The sequence below is a fragment of the Dendropsophus ebraccatus genome, chromosome 1 (assembly GCF_027789765.1).
Source record: "Dendropsophus ebraccatus isolate aDenEbr1 chromosome 1, aDenEbr1.pat, whole genome shotgun sequence".
Lineage (NCBI taxonomy): Eukaryota > Metazoa > Chordata > Amphibia > Anura > Hylidae > Dendropsophus > Dendropsophus ebraccatus.
Window position 1 is genome coordinate 49,500,768 of NC_091454.1, and position 17,478 is coordinate 49,518,245.

Genomic DNA, 17,478 nt, shown 5'->3' on the forward strand with positions numbered 1-17,478 from the left:
AAAACCTTCAGTTTTATGCAGAAATAAAAAAAAGATACAAAACTGTTAGCTTCACTAGTACTAGCATACTGTCACAAAAACCTGGAATGAATGGTTGCTGAGCTTGTCCTTGGTGTACAATGAGAATACTTTTTTACATAACCATGTAAAGTTTGTATGTTTTTAAAGTTACTTTTACTGAGCTATTATATTGATTTGTACACAATGCACATAACTAGTGTTAGGGAGATTCTTAGACTTAACTGTTTAAAAAGAGGTAATCCAGAATTAGACTAAGTACAGCTACTTTCTTGAAAAAATAGCACCACACCTGTCCTCAGGCTGCATGTGGTATTACAATTCAGCTCCATTCACTTAAATGGAAATGAGCTGCAAAACCCACACCCAAACTGAGGACAGGAGTGATGCTGCTGTTTTTATACCTAAATAACTCCTTAAAGACTCTGAAAACATATTCAGGCTATGTTCACACTATGTAAAAGTACGGCCGTTGTTGCCATCGGCATCGACATCGTATACGCTCCGGCCGGGATCCCATACGGGGCCGCAAATAACTGACTTATCAATTCAATTCAATGAATTGCGGCCGTAGGAAACCCTGTCAGTTCACACAGTGAGCTGTGTGCTATGGGAAGCTCTGATGCAGGTGCGCGCTGATGCGCCCGCATCAGAGCTCTGTGGCCGGAAAGATCATCCAGGCCGCTACCAAAGTCTTGGCCGAGATGATCCAGGCAGAGACCGGCCGTTCCGTGAAAATATTGTATTTTTTAAGACAAGAACGGCCGTTGTTGGCAATAAAATTTTGAATGCATTGAAGTCTATGGAGAACAAGGGTTGTTGTTTACATACTGCATTGAACGTCCGTTATTCAAATATTTGACATGTCAATTATATCTGGCCACTAGAAGGCAAACAACGGCCATTGTTCCTGCTTTGTTTACACAATGTATGGCCTTTCTGACGACCGTACATTCCATAGATTTCAATGGTTAATTGGAGTGCAGGCACACACACCCAAATGTGCCCGCATTTAAATAAAATAAAATGATGTTCCTGCGGGTGATATGGCAGTATCGGCTACAGGAACATGTCAATCAGCCTATTGCCTTTTTGGGGGGGCAGGGCAAATTGCCCTAGATTTTTGGTGCAGTCAATTTTGATTATTTCCCCAAGTAGTTGCACACTACCAAGGTGCCAGAGCCTAAGTCATCGGGGCGGTGCTCAGCTCCTTCTCCTCACCCTCCAGCCTTAATTGACAGTTCTCTTGTCATTTCGGTCTAGGAAGAAATGGGGCAACCAAGAAACCACTGGGAACTACTCTGATGACTTATAGCTCAGGCAGCATGAGGTTGACAGGTTCCCTTTAACTCCACATACTGTAAATGATATCTCACTAGATAACAGGCAAAAAAAGTTTCCTATGCAATGGCTCAGAAGCCGCATGTGTCACCTAGGCCCCCGCTGCATGTAATCACCACTTGTTTGCTGCCACCAAAAGTAATATACACTAGTGGTACTAATATTATCAGGGCTTGGGCCAAACAACACCGCTAGCAGGTAACACCTAGGTACAAGCCATGTTACAGGGTCACCTCTTTAATAGATATTCTCTATTTTAATATTGTGTCTGACTCCACAGCAACTATTGTATTTCGTCAAGCAAAATGTTATAGGCCTTTACTTTGGTTAATATGAATGTTTGTTTGTACTTTTATCTATTTAGTACTCTTCATGGGAATGACATTTCAACAGTTCCTGAAGGATCATTTAATGACCTGACGTCATTATCACATCTGTAAGTACACACGATATATGATATGTTATGAATGACAGCCTTTATAAACCATCTATGATATCATTTCTAGTAGTCTCGCATTTAAGCATTTGCGTTATTTGTACAGTAGAGAAGTCAGCAGTTTGTCTGTTTTTCTTTTCTTTTTTTTTTATTACAATGTAAATGAACACAAAGGAATCCAGCACATTTGGGAGAATAGTATGAAGGATGAAATTGGCATGTTTTATGTTATATTCCACTGTAATATTTTGGCACTTTTGACAAATGTTTATTTTTGCTGCTTGTGTGGTTTTCCTCTTTGTTCATTACAATGCAGTTAAAGGACAACTCCCACAAAAAAATGTTTTTTGCTTATTTAACACACATTACAAAGTTATATAACTTTGTAATGTGTGTAAATAAGCAGTCTGGCCCCCTTCCCCCACTTTACGACCCCGACCCCCCTCCCTGGTAGTTAAATAAGGTATACATTACCAATTACTGTCGACACTGTCCCCTTCTCCCGGGCGCCATCTTGTGACGATAACGTCAGAGCCGGGGGGGCGGGCCAAGTCTTTTTCCTCCTCGGCGTCTTCTGCTGAATTGAATGGGAGAGGAAAAGGCTGCTGGTGCACTTGCACACCAGCAGCCTTTTCATTGGCTGGAGCACATCACATGGCTTCCAGCGCAAGTGCACTTTTCTCTCCCATGGACCCAGAAGTGAGGGAGATCGCAGGACGGTGGCCGGAGGTGATGGAGATGCGGACGGTGGGCGATTTAAGTGGCGATCATCAACGGAGGGATGGTGAGTATGGTGTGAGTGTGTGTCTGTTTTGTTTTTTTTTGCAGATCCCGCGGGAGTTGTCCTTTAACCCCTTTTTCCAAAGTAGTCTTTCCTTACATGAGATGTAGGTGGCAGAGTGCTTATTTAACTTAATGCCCTAAAAATTGTGAATTCAGATTTAATTGCAACCAACACACATAAACAATAATAATAATAATGAATAAAAATATAAAGTCTGTTCTTTCTGCTAACCTCATACAAACATTTCATGCGGACATTTTCCATTCATTGGAAGTTGTAATTTAAGTCAAATATCAAATAGAAAAAATAAAAACTTTAAGAGGATTCACATATTGGTAAATCAGACGTTAGAATCATAAGTTTGGTAATAATGTTTACGTACAGGAACATTTGGTAATTTATTTTTCTTCAGTTACTGTGCTCATTTTTCTATATTGACACGGAGAGTACAGCCATATAGTATCGGAGAAGTAAAAGGGTGACAACTAGTAGCGCTGCACTTCCTGATGTGATAAGCTTTGAATTTTACTCATTTTACTCAATTTCATATGTACTAATTTGATGAACCAATTTTATGTTTTGTGTGTAAATCCCCTTTAAATGGGCACTGTCATTATGTGAAGACTTCTGAGGCTGACGCAGCTTTGGGTTTGACTGCTGTGCGCCTCTCAGTAGATCTGTACGCCAGTCTTGATAAATCCTCCCCTATATTAAGAATGGAGGGTTACTCAAAGAGATTTCTACAAGCTATCACCAGTAGGTTTGTTGACTGCAGAAAAAATAGCTCATATTATACATAATAATCATACTGTAGCCAGTAAGTAACCATGTCATTTCATTGTATAGCAATATATTAGAGCAGACCCATCTTTTCTATCACGCACATATTTCTGCCTCTGTACATACTTGTATTGCTGTGATATATTGGGCTAAATTTGCTACTTATCATGTTTTCTCGACTGTCACGTTTTTTTCATCGATTGTGGAGATAATTGGAAGCATCCCTGCTGTGTGTCCAAAAATAGAAAAGCAGTAATGGTTACCTAATACTGTAATACTGTCTACTAGACATTCATACTCTTATTACATTACATAGAATAAAGTAATAGTTTCACCAGTATTGTCATCTTCTTTCCTTATGTCATTTCTTAGAGCCTAATTGTATTTCATATGGTATAATGGAAGTTATACTCTTCTCCTATTTTAGGGCTCTGGGAACCAACCCTTTGTACTGCGACTGTAACTTGCGCTGGTTGTCGGAATGGGTAAAAGCAGGTTATAAAGAGCCTGGTATAGCGCGGTGTAGCGGACCTGAGGAGATGACAGACCGACTCTTACTAACTACTCCAACACAGAAATTCCAGTGCAAAGGTAACTTTTCTTTCTTCATTGATATCCATAGTGGGTGTATACTGATTATACCCTAACCCTTTCCCAGGGTCTACCCAAAAGTATTATATGCATATGTGTACCTCCCCATATATATATATATATATATATATATATATATATCTATCATATCATCACTTATGAGTTTATAATGATTTATTGGAATATCCTACACAATACTTAGATCTTAATGTAGTAGAAAAACTTTAAAGGCCATCAAGCTGCCATGTTCTTCTGTTTTACTGTATGGCAGATTTATTGCAAACTCTTTTGCCTGTAAAGTATGCCTTACAGCTAGTGCTTCTGCTTTATTATTCCAATGGAACCAGACATGGTTTATTAGGATTTCTTTATTAATTCAGCCTGGTGCCCACTGAATTTGCTTTGACAGTGACATATGAAATGAGCGGCATGCACATGGTATTTCAATGATCTAGAGGAAATGGAGCTGCCTTTCTCTTTTGATAGAGGTGGAAGGCTGAATTCTTAATACCGCACGTCAGGAGACACAGGTGAACCTTTTGTAGCGCAAAGTGCTTCCCGAGAAGTTGATGCCTGCACATGGAAACCCTGTCCACCGTGCTTTCTGACATGCACCATAAATCACTATTCATATCGACTCATTTAGTTGTTTGCCTAAGAGAAAATTGCAATTACTTCATTTATATTTTATGATATCCAACTCCATAGCCAGCAGAGGAAATTAAAATTGTGTCTGTAGAAAGAGCATCTCTATGGAATTAACACTTAAGAACCTATTTTAACACATAACTAGTCAGACATCCCAATCCCGAAAAGAAAAAAAAAATCTGCTTTACACAGCAGATACCAGGACACAAGTGTTCTAATGAAGCAATAATAAAAGACATATAAATCAGACAGCGCCTTTCTATTACTTTTATAGGCTTCATTATTTTAGGTATGTGGTTATTATTATTAAGCTGTAGATGTACAGTCAACAGAACTCCCTAAGAATATCCTGATATTTATTATAGTTTAACTAGGCTTTATTGCTATGTAACTTTTTCCTCATTAGTATTGCAAGTGTACATCCCTGACTTAATAGTGTTATATAAAATACTCTATAAAGCAAAGCGTTGCAGTGCTTTTTATTATCAAGGGGGGAAATGCTGCCTGTCTTAATGGAATACATAAAACAGCATTTTGGAATGATTTTACAAACAGAGAACCCAGTGGCCTGGAAGCTGGGTGATAACCATGCCTTCATTTGACTCTATGAACTAAAAAAAATTGGCTAAAATAAAAGACATACGGATGAATGGATGGACAATCGCTCGGTGCATCCGCTGCTATGCATACATGCATGACCAAACACACAATTGATCCGAGAGAGTCTCTTGGGTTTCTTTTATCCGGTTAGAAGACATGACGGAGGTCAGTGGAGCTGTGACTTTGTAGACACGCCGGTGTTGTTTTAATGTGATTGCAGATAAAGACTTAGAATGTATAATGATTCAGGTCATGCTTCCTCACCTCGCTGCCCCAGGAAATTGCTATTGATCTGTTGTCTGCAGCGCTGTGTTACCTGCATCATGTAGTCCAACAGCTTAATGGTCTTCATCCACACAATGGATGGCATTAGAATTCAACAGCAGACACGTAGTTAACAGAAGCATTGTTTGCTGTCTTTTTTTTGGGAAAGGAAAATCACCAATTCATTAATTAATAAACTTTTCAGATGCATCAGAACTTGAGTAAATCATGCAAATTATTTTAAGGGTTAAATTTGTGTCGATTTCCTTTCAAACAATAAAAAGTACTCTAGTTACAGGAATCATTGCACCCTGCTATTCCAAACATATATTCCTAACTGCTATCACTTTATCATACCATGTTGTTACATAAGTAAAGCCAGTTGTATCAAGGCATTACAAGCATATCCTGTAATACAGACCATTGTTTCTATTATTCAAATGTAACAATAACTGTAGAGAGAAATTTCCCTGCCATATAGGCTTGAACTGTGTAAAGTAACATGTCAGGTTGCTTAAACCATGAGTCAGCTGATGAAAAGGGCAGGGAGGAGGGACAGAGAGGTTGTGCCAGCCTAATGCATACACAATCTAGGCCACGGCCGTTTGGCACAGGGCTGCCAGTTTTAGGCTATGTTCACACTGCGTATGTTTCCGGACGTAGTGCGAACCGCGAATATACGCACGTAGTTTTGAGGTTGATGCGTTCGCTGGGAAGTATACGATGTACGCCCGCACAATGCACACTACGTACGGCCGGATCGTATACGGCGCTGTGAAAAATGAACAAGACCATTGTTTGAGGACGGAAATGTTGAAACTCACGGCCGTGGATTTCAGTGCGGTCCCGTACGGAGTACTTATTTCAGCCAAATTGAACTTGATTTTTCGATCCAAAAGGTTCTGTGAGTTTTATTGGGCTGAGCGAAGATTTCCAAGTAAATGACCTGTTTCAAATTGCTTCGAAACAAGCTAGGGAAGCATAAGTGTACTACGGGCGTATGTTAGCGGTTCGCACGCATCCGGCCGCATGTCGATTTTTCCCACGCCCGTAGTTTCAGCCGCACATGTACGGCGGCGTGCGAAATGCGGACGGACTCATACGCAGTGTGAACATAGCCTAAAAGTTGTTTTTTAAGACAATAACTGCATCACCTGCCGTACGGACCCCAGGACAGATCTTGGATTAAAAGTAGCTATCCGAAGGTACACTTAAGTAGGAGCCCAAACATCTCGTAACCAAGTAGAAGAGAGCATGGAAGCATTGAGTTTAGCATAGCCGTCTACGTGTTAATTCTGCTGTTATTGTATGGGTTGTATGGGGTGTCATTAGCAATTAAGGTATAATGTAACAAATGACATAAAAAGTCTGTTTACAGCTTGGCAGCCGATGATGCTGAACTGTAAATAATACAGGTTATTTCAACATCTTAAAGATGTAAAAGTTGACTTGATATTCTACACTGCGTAAATTGTTTGGCACCAGAGTCCGCAATTCAAAACCTGCCAAACATACTGATTGACCCCGAACAATATTTTAGCCGGTTCAGCTCTATTAAGTTAATTGCTGAACTTTAGAAACCAGTCTGTATTTATTCTATTTCTTTTATATATTGTGGCTCACATTTCAAGTATTGTCAATGCATTTTTAAACCATGTGTTCACGATTAAAGCAAATATTAATTGGTTTTTCCTAGGTGGAAATTTACAACAAGTATTTTAAAGCCTTTGTTCCAACTTGAAAAATCAGAGCTAATAAAAAGCATGTGTACTGTGTATCTCGTAATCTGCTCTGTAATTTTAAAATAGGGAAGTAAGGAAAGGTCAATGATTATTAGGCGGCAATTATTGTGCTGACATGACTACAATGTGCTTTGTGTACGGTATTGGAATGAAAGCACTGTCATGGATGTTAGCCAGTCTCAGCCAACTTTAATCAGAACATAGCCAAGAAGTGAGCTGTGCAAATCATCACAGACAACTTGCTTTCCTTTCTGTGGGTATGCCCCCACTATTATTACACAAATTTCTTACAAAGTGACTATTAATAACTAGATTTACCAATGTCCAAGAACCAAATATGTGTCTGAATTGTCCACAGTAACCAATCAGTGCTCAGCTTTTATTTTATTAGAGGTCTGTAATATCTGAAAGCCGAGGTGTGATTGGTTGCTATGGGCAGGGTGGGTGGATGTGGGCCCTGCTTCGGTACAAACACCAATCTCCGGTAGTTAGCTAGTGCCAGGACAAATGTACTAAATAGCTAGCCAGGAAACATCACACAGGCTGATCAGCCACCGGGCCCCTTGATGTAGTGGGCCCCATAGCAACTGCTACAGCGGTAGTTCCACCACTGATTGGCCTATGTTTGTATTTTATGTTTATGTGTTACACCAGCTGTAATAATTGCCTGGTAAGTTGTTAGATGGTAACTTTCTACAATGTAAAGCAGTGGATCACTCTCTGTGAGTCCCACAAAAATCAGTATATGCTTAGAAACTGACTGAGCATACATGTTCGGTCAACTGATATCAACCTGCCATGTGTACACTGTGGTATATACACATCCCCTATTGTTTGGTTGATTTTCCCAGGCATACCACCAACATATGGGTAGCTTCAGATATGGACCCACCATCAAATATGATATTATATTATGTAGATTATTAGTAGTATAGTCCGGGCTTTATGTGGTGCTTGAGGTCTTAAAAGAGTATTCATCTCAAATAGTTGGGGTCTGATCCCACTAATCCAGAGAACGAAGAGAAATCGCACCCCATGGGGCTTCTAACATTGCCGTGCTTGGGCTTTATTTATTGTAGGGTGCAAATTCTCTTTGCTCTCAGGATCAATGGAGGTCCCAGCTGTAAGACCCCCCATGATCAGTATGTTATACCTTATCATATGGGTAGTAGATAACTATTTGATATATAAATACCTTTTACTATTTACGGCTGTGCAGGGTATTTGTACATGGGGTTTTCACTAGGTTTTGTATTTCTCTTCGATTCATTTTAATTTACATTTCAGGTCCAGTAGACATCAACATTGTGTCAAAATGCAACCCCTGTTTTTCTAACCCCTGCAAGAATAATGGGACGTGCACCAGTGAGCCTTTGGAAATCTATCGTTGCACTTGCCCCTATGGATTCAAGGTAGTTCATTTTTATGTTCACAATGTGTTACTTGGATGCCTAAATGAAAATTGATCTGTTTCACGCTGGGCTTGAGCATTGTCTTCTGATTATAATGACTAGCCTACCAATCATTCTGAGAATTTACGCCAGAAATTTTAAGCTAAAATAATATAAATCACAGTAGTGTGGTTAGTTAATAAGATGGAAGGAAATTCTCCATTTAGCTTCCAATTTATATCAAATAACTGAGTTATAACTGTCCATATATGCAAAGAACATACACATTGTAATGTACTGTAGCTAGTGGGTTAATTCTAGTAGTTCACAGTAAGGCACTGGTCATTAGTTGTCCATCAATTTTAGCTGTAAACTTTTGCTCCTTCCTTTCCTATGCAGTACTGTACATATGTACTCAAAGGAATTAACAACAAGGTCATGCAAATAAATCTTCTGATGCAGAAGTGAGGAAACAGCGAAACTATCTATGACGTGTGAACAGACCACATTTCCTTATGGAAACATTTTATGCAAAATAGATGCTGTAACATTGTATCCACATGCTCAGATACGGCACATTTCATTGTATAGAGACAACTTTGTGCTTAATGGGACTACCTGCATTTACACACTGGGTAAAAAAAAAAAAAAGGACAACATCTGCATGGAGTTTAGATGTTCTTGTCATGTTTCTCTGGGTTTTCTCTGGATACTTTAACTTCCTCTCACACAGAAAAAACGAACAGATAACTTAATTTGGAATTTAGATTGTAAGCCCTGATGGTGACAGGGACCGATGTAAGCGATAGCAACCTTTGTATAGAGATGCCTTTGGCTATGTCCAGGGCCACCGCTCCATCCATTCTCTAGCTACCGTACATTTACAAGGGCTGAACTTCTCCACCCATCAATCAGCTTGTTAACTCTGACCTGTGGATAGGGAATAGCTTAAAGGTAACTTGTCATATTAAAAATGCAGTCCAGTCTTCTGGCAGAATATTATAGAGCAGGAGCTGAGCAGATTGATATAGAGTTTTGTAGAAAAAGTTTCAGGATAACTTGTTATTCATGTAAATCTCTGCCTATTGTCATGTGGGCGGTCCTACACAGTGATTGACATCTCTCTTTATATGCACAGATATACATACATAGCTTACAGTCACAAAGTAGGTGGGCCGACTACTTACCCAGAATAAGCAGAGAATTACACAAATTAATGACAAGTTATAATACTTTACATCAGTCTGTATATCAGTCTGCTCAGCAACATGCTGCCTGCATCTTCAATGTGAAAGGTTTCCTAATTTTAATGGCCTTTAAGGCAGCTTGAATGAATATTATAATTATTATAATATCTCCAGTAAATATATCCATCCAGATATCACAGTCGTCTTTCCAGGCGGTCATCTTTTGGTTTTGAGTCTGACATCTGAAAATAATGATCATGCACATTATTCGCGGCCGTCTTTTTGACAGCTGTCCGGAAAAACTGGAGCGAAGTCCGGCATGTGATCATAACCTAAAGCTGGTCTGTTAGAAGACAGATTTTTTTTTTAGCAATGATCAAGATATATGAGTTTTATGACTATAATCATATATTATGTTAAAGGTTGGGTTCACGTACTGTAAAAATAAATACAGAAATAAATCTGTAAAATAAATATAAAAAGCGTCCTTTGTTAATCTAATATTTTTTTCTATTAAAGTCTATGGAAAAGCTGCTGTCAGTGCAAATATTGTATAAAATAACATCTTTAATTCTAATGCTGAATTTATAACCTTTTATTATAGATAATGAGCATTGAGAGCCACTTTCCTTTGTACTTTAAAGGGGAACTATCAGCAAGTTAGAAGAATCTAACCTGCTGATAGCCCCCTATAGCACCTGGGACGCTGACCAGGAAGGATTGTGTCTTACCTTCCTTCTTGGTTCTGATCCCGCACTGTTAATCGTGGTACACCCTGCTCCGGAGCACCGTTAGGAGCACTGCCATATCATTCGGCCCACCCTTTCTAATGATAATCAATGAAGGGGGGGTCTGTTTGACACGGCAGTGCTTCTAACAGTGCTCCAGAGCAGAGTGTACCCCCCGACTAACAGTGCGGGACCAGCACTGAGGAAGAAGGTAAGACACATGCCTTCCTCCTCGCTGTAAGGGGCTATCAGCAGGTTAGATTCGTCTAACTTGCTGATAGTTCTCCTTTAATAGAACACATTATTAGATTTAAAAAAGGCTGCTTATTTTTACCTTTTTTGCATCAGATTCCGTTTTCATTTTACAGTATGTGAACCCAGTCTAATTTCCAAATTCAACTCTTCCTACAAGGCATGATATGTATATAAGCATTTTTCAGCTTGCCAGTTTCACGTACCTAGACTGTAAGTACCATAACTAAAAGGAACAGAGCACATTAGCGACCATCTCATATACTATTTATTATAAACTGGATTGGCTCATGATTCATAACCACCAGGGTTTGAGGGAAACTACAGTTGTCAGATTTAGATGGGAACCATATGAGGTGTACCATGCTGCTCTTTTAAGGAACCAGGTTAATTAAATAAGAATGTCTTGCTTCCTACTCACCAAGCCGCCCCACACATGTCTGCCCATATGGAAGCGATTCCAGGCCCTTTATAAATTGTCCGAAATCTGCTCTCTGAGCATTTGTTTTTACTTGTTTGATGTCAGTTTGGGGAAATTCTGCGTAGAGCACTACATCAATGAAGTAAAATAGAAAATACCTAACCTATAGCGTTATGGGATCTCTGGACTTTATTACATCCTGTTGCAGAAATGAAGAAACTGAGTATATGGCATTGAAGTACTCTTTATTAACCAGGAATGCATCTATAATTTCCTATTTTTGTGTTGATTTGGTCATCAGGTTAGATAACAGAATTAAATAAATGCTGTGTTGTATTGATAACAATTGGCAGATTGTCCCTTCTTGCAGCTGAGGTTTATCAATGCAAAGTGCTTCCCATGCTTTGTCATAATTTCTTGCACTCTTCTTTACTCTTCATTCAACATAGTTTTAGGGAAGAGAAATGCATAAATTCATAAGTATAGACACCTTATATGATGAATGGTCCAGGTGGCTGCAGAGATTTTTTTTTAACCTGAATAATTGTTATACACTTATATACACTGAATAATTTTTATACACTTGCCTTACTACTTCTGCTATATTGCAGTGTAATAGTTTACTTGTTTTTACCTTGTTTTATTTTGCACCTTCAAGAAACTTCTAAGGGTATCTGATATCATTAACTAAATTACTATGCATAATTTAATAGTCGTGTTCTTTTTATGTTTGTACTGGAATCATACCTTAATACATTTTTAGATATATGAAATAATGTATTGTTAAAACATTTGTATTGTAAGACCTATGCATTATGAAGTGTAATAGCGCCACCTATGGGTGATTAATGTCACACTTATGTACTGTACTTGGCATTTTGAGCAGGTAAAGAAGAATAATTACAATAAAGTATGGGGGGTTTTCCAATTATCTATTATATTTTTGATGGTTTATTGGCATTTCCATTGGATTGGTTTCCACCTAAGGTTTGTTTTACTACGTTAGGGTGTCTGACTGCATGTGAATCCATCGCACAGAGATGTTGTGATATGGCGTAGCTGAAAGAGTGTCTGGACAGTGCTTTGTTCATTCTCTATGGGGCTTCTGAATACAACATGTGTGTGGTCAGCGCTTCATTCATTCTGTTTAGGGGTTATAATAACTGGGGGTCCCACTTATCCGTTTGTTATTCCCAATACTGTGGACAGGGGATTGGAGATGAGAATACCAATTTAATAATTAGGCCAAGTTGCTAGATGATTTAAGTTTGCTTTTATGTATTTATTGTGAACCATATCCCTAGTGGAATAAATCTCAGTATGGTGATGATAAAATAATATCATCAAGAGGATTGCAGATGTTAACAGAGTAGTATAGGCATCATTCATAAAACTTTTTGTGGTCATTGCATCCCATGTTGTTAGTTATGTAGAATATTTTGTCTCAATGTCCTTTATATAACGTTTCACTAGGTATATGTTAAATATTAATGAAAACTTATCCAACTGAAAATATAAAAATTACATAGGCCCTCATTTACTGAGCGCCAAAAAAGAAATGCGACCTCAGCACCAATCCAGCTGAGAACACAGAAGAGCACCCTCCACTCCAACACCAGGAAGCAAACACATTGCTTATCCAGCTAAACTTCCTTTTACTTTAGGCGGTGCTGAACATCGGACATTGTCCATATTTCATCCACAACTTTACGACAAGAGAAAATGTGGCACTCAACCGCAATGTCTTTGAAAAACAAGCTTAATGACATACACTAGTCGTGAGGTAGAGACCAGTGGGCTCACAGGTCTCTACCTCACAACTAATACATGGAATAAAGCTTGTTTATCAAAGACATTGCGGTTGATTGCCACATTTTCTCTTGTCGTAAAGTTGTGGATGAAATATGGACAATGTCCGATGTTCAGCACCGCCTAAAGTAAAAGGAAGTTTAGCTGGATAAGCAATGTGTTTTAATTTATCAAACACGGTGTAAGGGTGTGTTCACATGTACAGGATCTGCAGCAGATCTGCAGCAGATTTGATGGCGCAGATTTGAAGTTGCAGATTCAATGCAAAGTAACTCTCAGCCATAAAATCTGCTGCAGATCTGCTGCAAATCCCGTACGTGTGAACGCACCCTAAAGTACAATCGTCTTAGTTGTCCCTAACAACCAATCAGATTCCATCTTTCATTTTTCTAAGAATCTGTGAAGAATGAAAAGTCGAATCTGATTGGTTGTTAGCAGCAACTAAGACGATTCTACTTTATACCAGTTTGATAAATCTCCCCCAATGTTCCTCATTTACTAAAATTGTCAAGTTTTTAGTTTTAGTTTCCCAAACCGCCAGATTTATTAACACTTTTCAGTTTGAAAGCACAAAATGTTTTCAGAGATTAGTTAGTAGATGTAAGAAAAAAAAAATAGTTAGTAGATGTGGGAAAAACAAGAAACCAAAAGGGAAAAACAATTTAAAAAAAAACATGACGGATGAGGGAAACATGTTAGTAAATAAGGGCCAAAGAATTACAGGTTGTACATAGAACACTACATAATCTTATTATCCTGGATCTATACTATTTGTAACTTAATTATACTACATCCAGAATGCCGGGAAGATACATATACTATAGGAAAAGATAAGTGACAATATGTTTTGCAAAATGTGTACCGAGAATTGATAATTAAATTTTATACCCAACCAGATGACATCTGGACTGAGTCTCAGTCTTTGAAACTTCATCCTGTTCATCTCCTACAGTGAATGACTTACAGACCTCAGAGCACGTCTAAGCTTTGAGATTCGCATTGTTCCAATAAATTGTCATGATCTGGTTGTAGACCTTTACTTCTGATCATTTAGAAGTTCTCATGCAGCAGCTTACCTACAGAAAGCCTCCTGTGGGGGGGCTTCTTATATGGCTGTTCAGAGAAATGGCCTAAGTACATTCTGAATGTAAACTATGCACTACCACAGCTTGCTGGCCAGCATGTTCAACAGAGAGCCAACAAGCTAAAACAGAAGCTGCCCCAAACTGCTAAGAATGTCTTTGGCACACAGCCTCACCCTAACGCATGTGCCAGCACGGGAATCTGAGTAACAGTCCCCAGCATTTGCCAATGGGTATCTGATTTACACTGCTGATTTTGTTATGTTACTTTCCATTAAGTTCCTTGTACTGAGAATGAATGGCAATTTAGATAAACACATGAAAAACAATATCCCAGACAATGAAATCCACCCATGGGTTGAAAAATAAGCACATGTCATGGCTCTTCATACTACCAGTATTATAATTCTACACAAAACCTACTTATATTTGATGGTTGTAAAACTTTTTTTTTAGATTTTTAACAATTTGTTTATTCATTTGCATAGACCAATCTGTTACAATGGCTTCAGTTGTACAACACGGGTGGTTAATCTTCACTGACAGTATGTTAAAAAAAATCTTTAAAATAATAATTAGATCATTTCAAAATCAACTAAATCCTGCCACTCATGCTTCTGTCTACCGCTAAGCTGGCCGTAAAAAAATCAATTTAAGTTGGCAGACCTTGAGGATTCAGAAGGATTTGATGTCTATGGCATCTGCCAGACAGAAATATCAGAGAACACATAAACTAGACAGTTTGGGCTTTAGGCGAGGTTCACATCTGCCTTTGTTGCAGATTTCATAATTTTTGGAAGAAAAAGTAGCACAGAACGCAGAGCTGTTTTTGTTTTTTTTTCTTCAGTAAAATCCATTATAAGTGGGTTCCATCAGGCACCTTTGGTGTCTATGCTGGCACTACCCCTATGACTGAGCAGAAAACCAGGAATGTAAAGACACATGTGAACCTAGCCCTATCTGTCTCATTGTTATGTTCAGACAACTGGTATTTTAAAGGGAACCAGTCAGCACGATTTTTATGATATGGTTACCAGCTGCACAGTATAGATCTACTGTGCTACTCCCTGGGGCCATGAGCCAGGTCTGCAGTGATAGCTTTACATGGGGGAAAAAGGGCCAGTCAATCATCCCCGCACTGTGCGCTGACAGGAAGAGAGCTGTGTCTAATCACAGGCGTCTCCCTGCCCAAGTGACTAAATGCTGCCCCTCTCCCAGCCTTGTGTGACATAATAAAACTCCTTTTTGCTGATATAAAGCTACCGGTGCAGATGCAGCTGGTAGCCTCGGGGAGCTTTACAGTAAAGCTATACTGATATGGTTGCTAGCTGCACAGTATAGATCTACTGTGCAGCTCCCTGAGGCTACAAGCCGCATCTGCAGTGGTAGCTTTACATGGGGGAAAGGGGTCTCTCTGTCTGTCAATCTTCCCCACACTGCGTGCTGACAGGCAGAGAGCCATGACTAGTCACAGGCGGCTTCCCCCCCAGATGACTAGTTGCTGCCCCTCTCCCGACCTTGTGTGCCGGAATAAAACTCCCTTTTCCTCCTGTAAAGCTACTGGTGCAGATGCCGCTGGTCTCCTCGGGGAGCTGCACAGTGCAGCTGGGAACCATGTCAGCACAATCATACTGACTGGCTCTCTTGATTGTTTGTTGACATGTCCCTAACTAGTGCATATGTATCACAATGAGTCCCAAGTTGAAAAAAGACCATAATGTAGGAAAGAAAAGCTCTTTGGGACACTCACATCACTAGGTTCTTAGGTTATAAATGTTTTGAGTCAGACCTCTGTGTGTTGCGTTCTGGTGGAGAGATTTCTAGGAAGCCCTTGCTGTGTGTGTGTGAGCATTATTTTGCTGAAAAATTGGAGCTAGAAGTCCTGCCATTAGAGACAACATACGTGGTCGGCAGCACACATCGATGAGCTCTTAGTGCCGCCCCTGAATGTCATATATGATGGCTCCCTAAATCATCACACCAGCAGTTGGGGCAAAGGCAGAATTGAGGCACTCACTGTGAGGCCTCTATACACAAACCTAATCATTGTTGGATGCTAAAGAGATCACTAAAGACAATATGGTTCCAGTCCTTACCAGTTCAGTTTTCTTGTTCACAACACCAATGCAAAGAAAGGTAATGGTGGTTGTTTGTCAATGGCAGGATATGCAATGGCCAAATTTCTATCTGTTAAGTGCTGAAAATGGTCTGAGCAGAAACAGGGCTGTGTAATGTAGGTGCCACCTATGTCTGGTGGTGGACAGAGAAACTGTAGGAGCAGCTATGGCTTGTTGGTGGATCATGCAATCCTCCTAACTTGTGGTCTGTTCGGGCCATCCAGAGGGGGTTTGCTGTGTGTGTGCATGCCCTCACATAACCACGACTCTCTATAAACAGCAAGGAACTTTGCATTGTACACAATAAAAGTGCTGCAAAAATGGTCGCTTTCTTCCAAGAAACAGCAGGACTCTTGTCTCCAGTTTTGGAGTGGTTTTACAAATCAGTTCTATTGAAGTGAATGACGCCTCAAGGGGTAATCTGGAGAGCAGAATAGGTCCTACCTCTCCCCCCCCCCTTCCCAACGGTGCTGGTAATTTCTGCAGAAGAGAGGGGGGCTGAAGCATGTTGTCGATGCTGCAGGCATTGTAAGCAGGTGAAACAATCCCCACACACAATGTCCGATAGCTGCCCAATCGCAGTGACATCGGTAACATCGTGCAGCTATTGATAATTGCCTGCATCTTGGTCCCGCCCCCCTCTTGTCTGCCAAAGTTGTCAGCACAGACGGGCAGAGGGAGGAAGTAGAATTATTGAGAGCAGAAGAGGTAGGACCTTATGTGCTCTCTGGATAACCCCTTTAATTGCAAACCCCCACACAAACTGAAGACAAGAGTCTTGCTGTTTCTGGACGAAAGCAACCATGTTTTTTTAATGCTGGATAACCCCTTTAAGGACAGGCCTTAATCCTGGAAGTGCATCTCCCAAAAGACATATACTTTTTACCTAAAATTTGTATTGGTTTCTAAAGATAAATGGATGAGGAATCTCTTTCCTCTCACTTTACAACCACAATACGTTAGAGGAAGGTAGACATTTTCCATATTTAAACTTCATATATGGCCATCAACTTTGTGATCACAGCAAGTTATCCTAGAGTGTGTTTAATAATAATTGACATCTTTCCGCAAAAGTCTGTCTTCTCCAGCCAAGATGTGTCTTACAGGATAAAACGATAAAGGACAATGTATTATACTCATGGTGACCATAAATCATTGTGCTACAAATAAAAATGAGGCTTAAGAGTGCCAAGTAGGTCTAAATTACTACCAAGCAGAAACTCATGATTTATTAACAGGGACAAGAAAGTCACTAAAAAGTGCAGCTGGCTTTCCAGGTTCTTATTT

General features: G+C 39.6%; 1 protein-coding gene across 1 annotated transcript in view; it reads left to right on the forward strand.

Moving 5' to 3' along the window:
• SLIT3 (slit guidance ligand 3) overlaps positions 1–17,478 on the forward strand; it is a 413,110-nt gene that overhangs the window by 357,433 nt on the left and 38,199 nt on the right. The window contains exons 24-26 of the mRNA XM_069970656.1: positions 1,724–1,795; positions 3,787–3,950; positions 8,492–8,616. Of these exons, the coding sequence (XP_069826757.1) occupies positions 1,724–1,795; positions 3,787–3,950; positions 8,492–8,616 (361 nt within the window). The remainder of the gene's footprint in view (positions 1–1,723; positions 1,796–3,786; positions 3,951–8,491; positions 8,617–17,478) is intronic.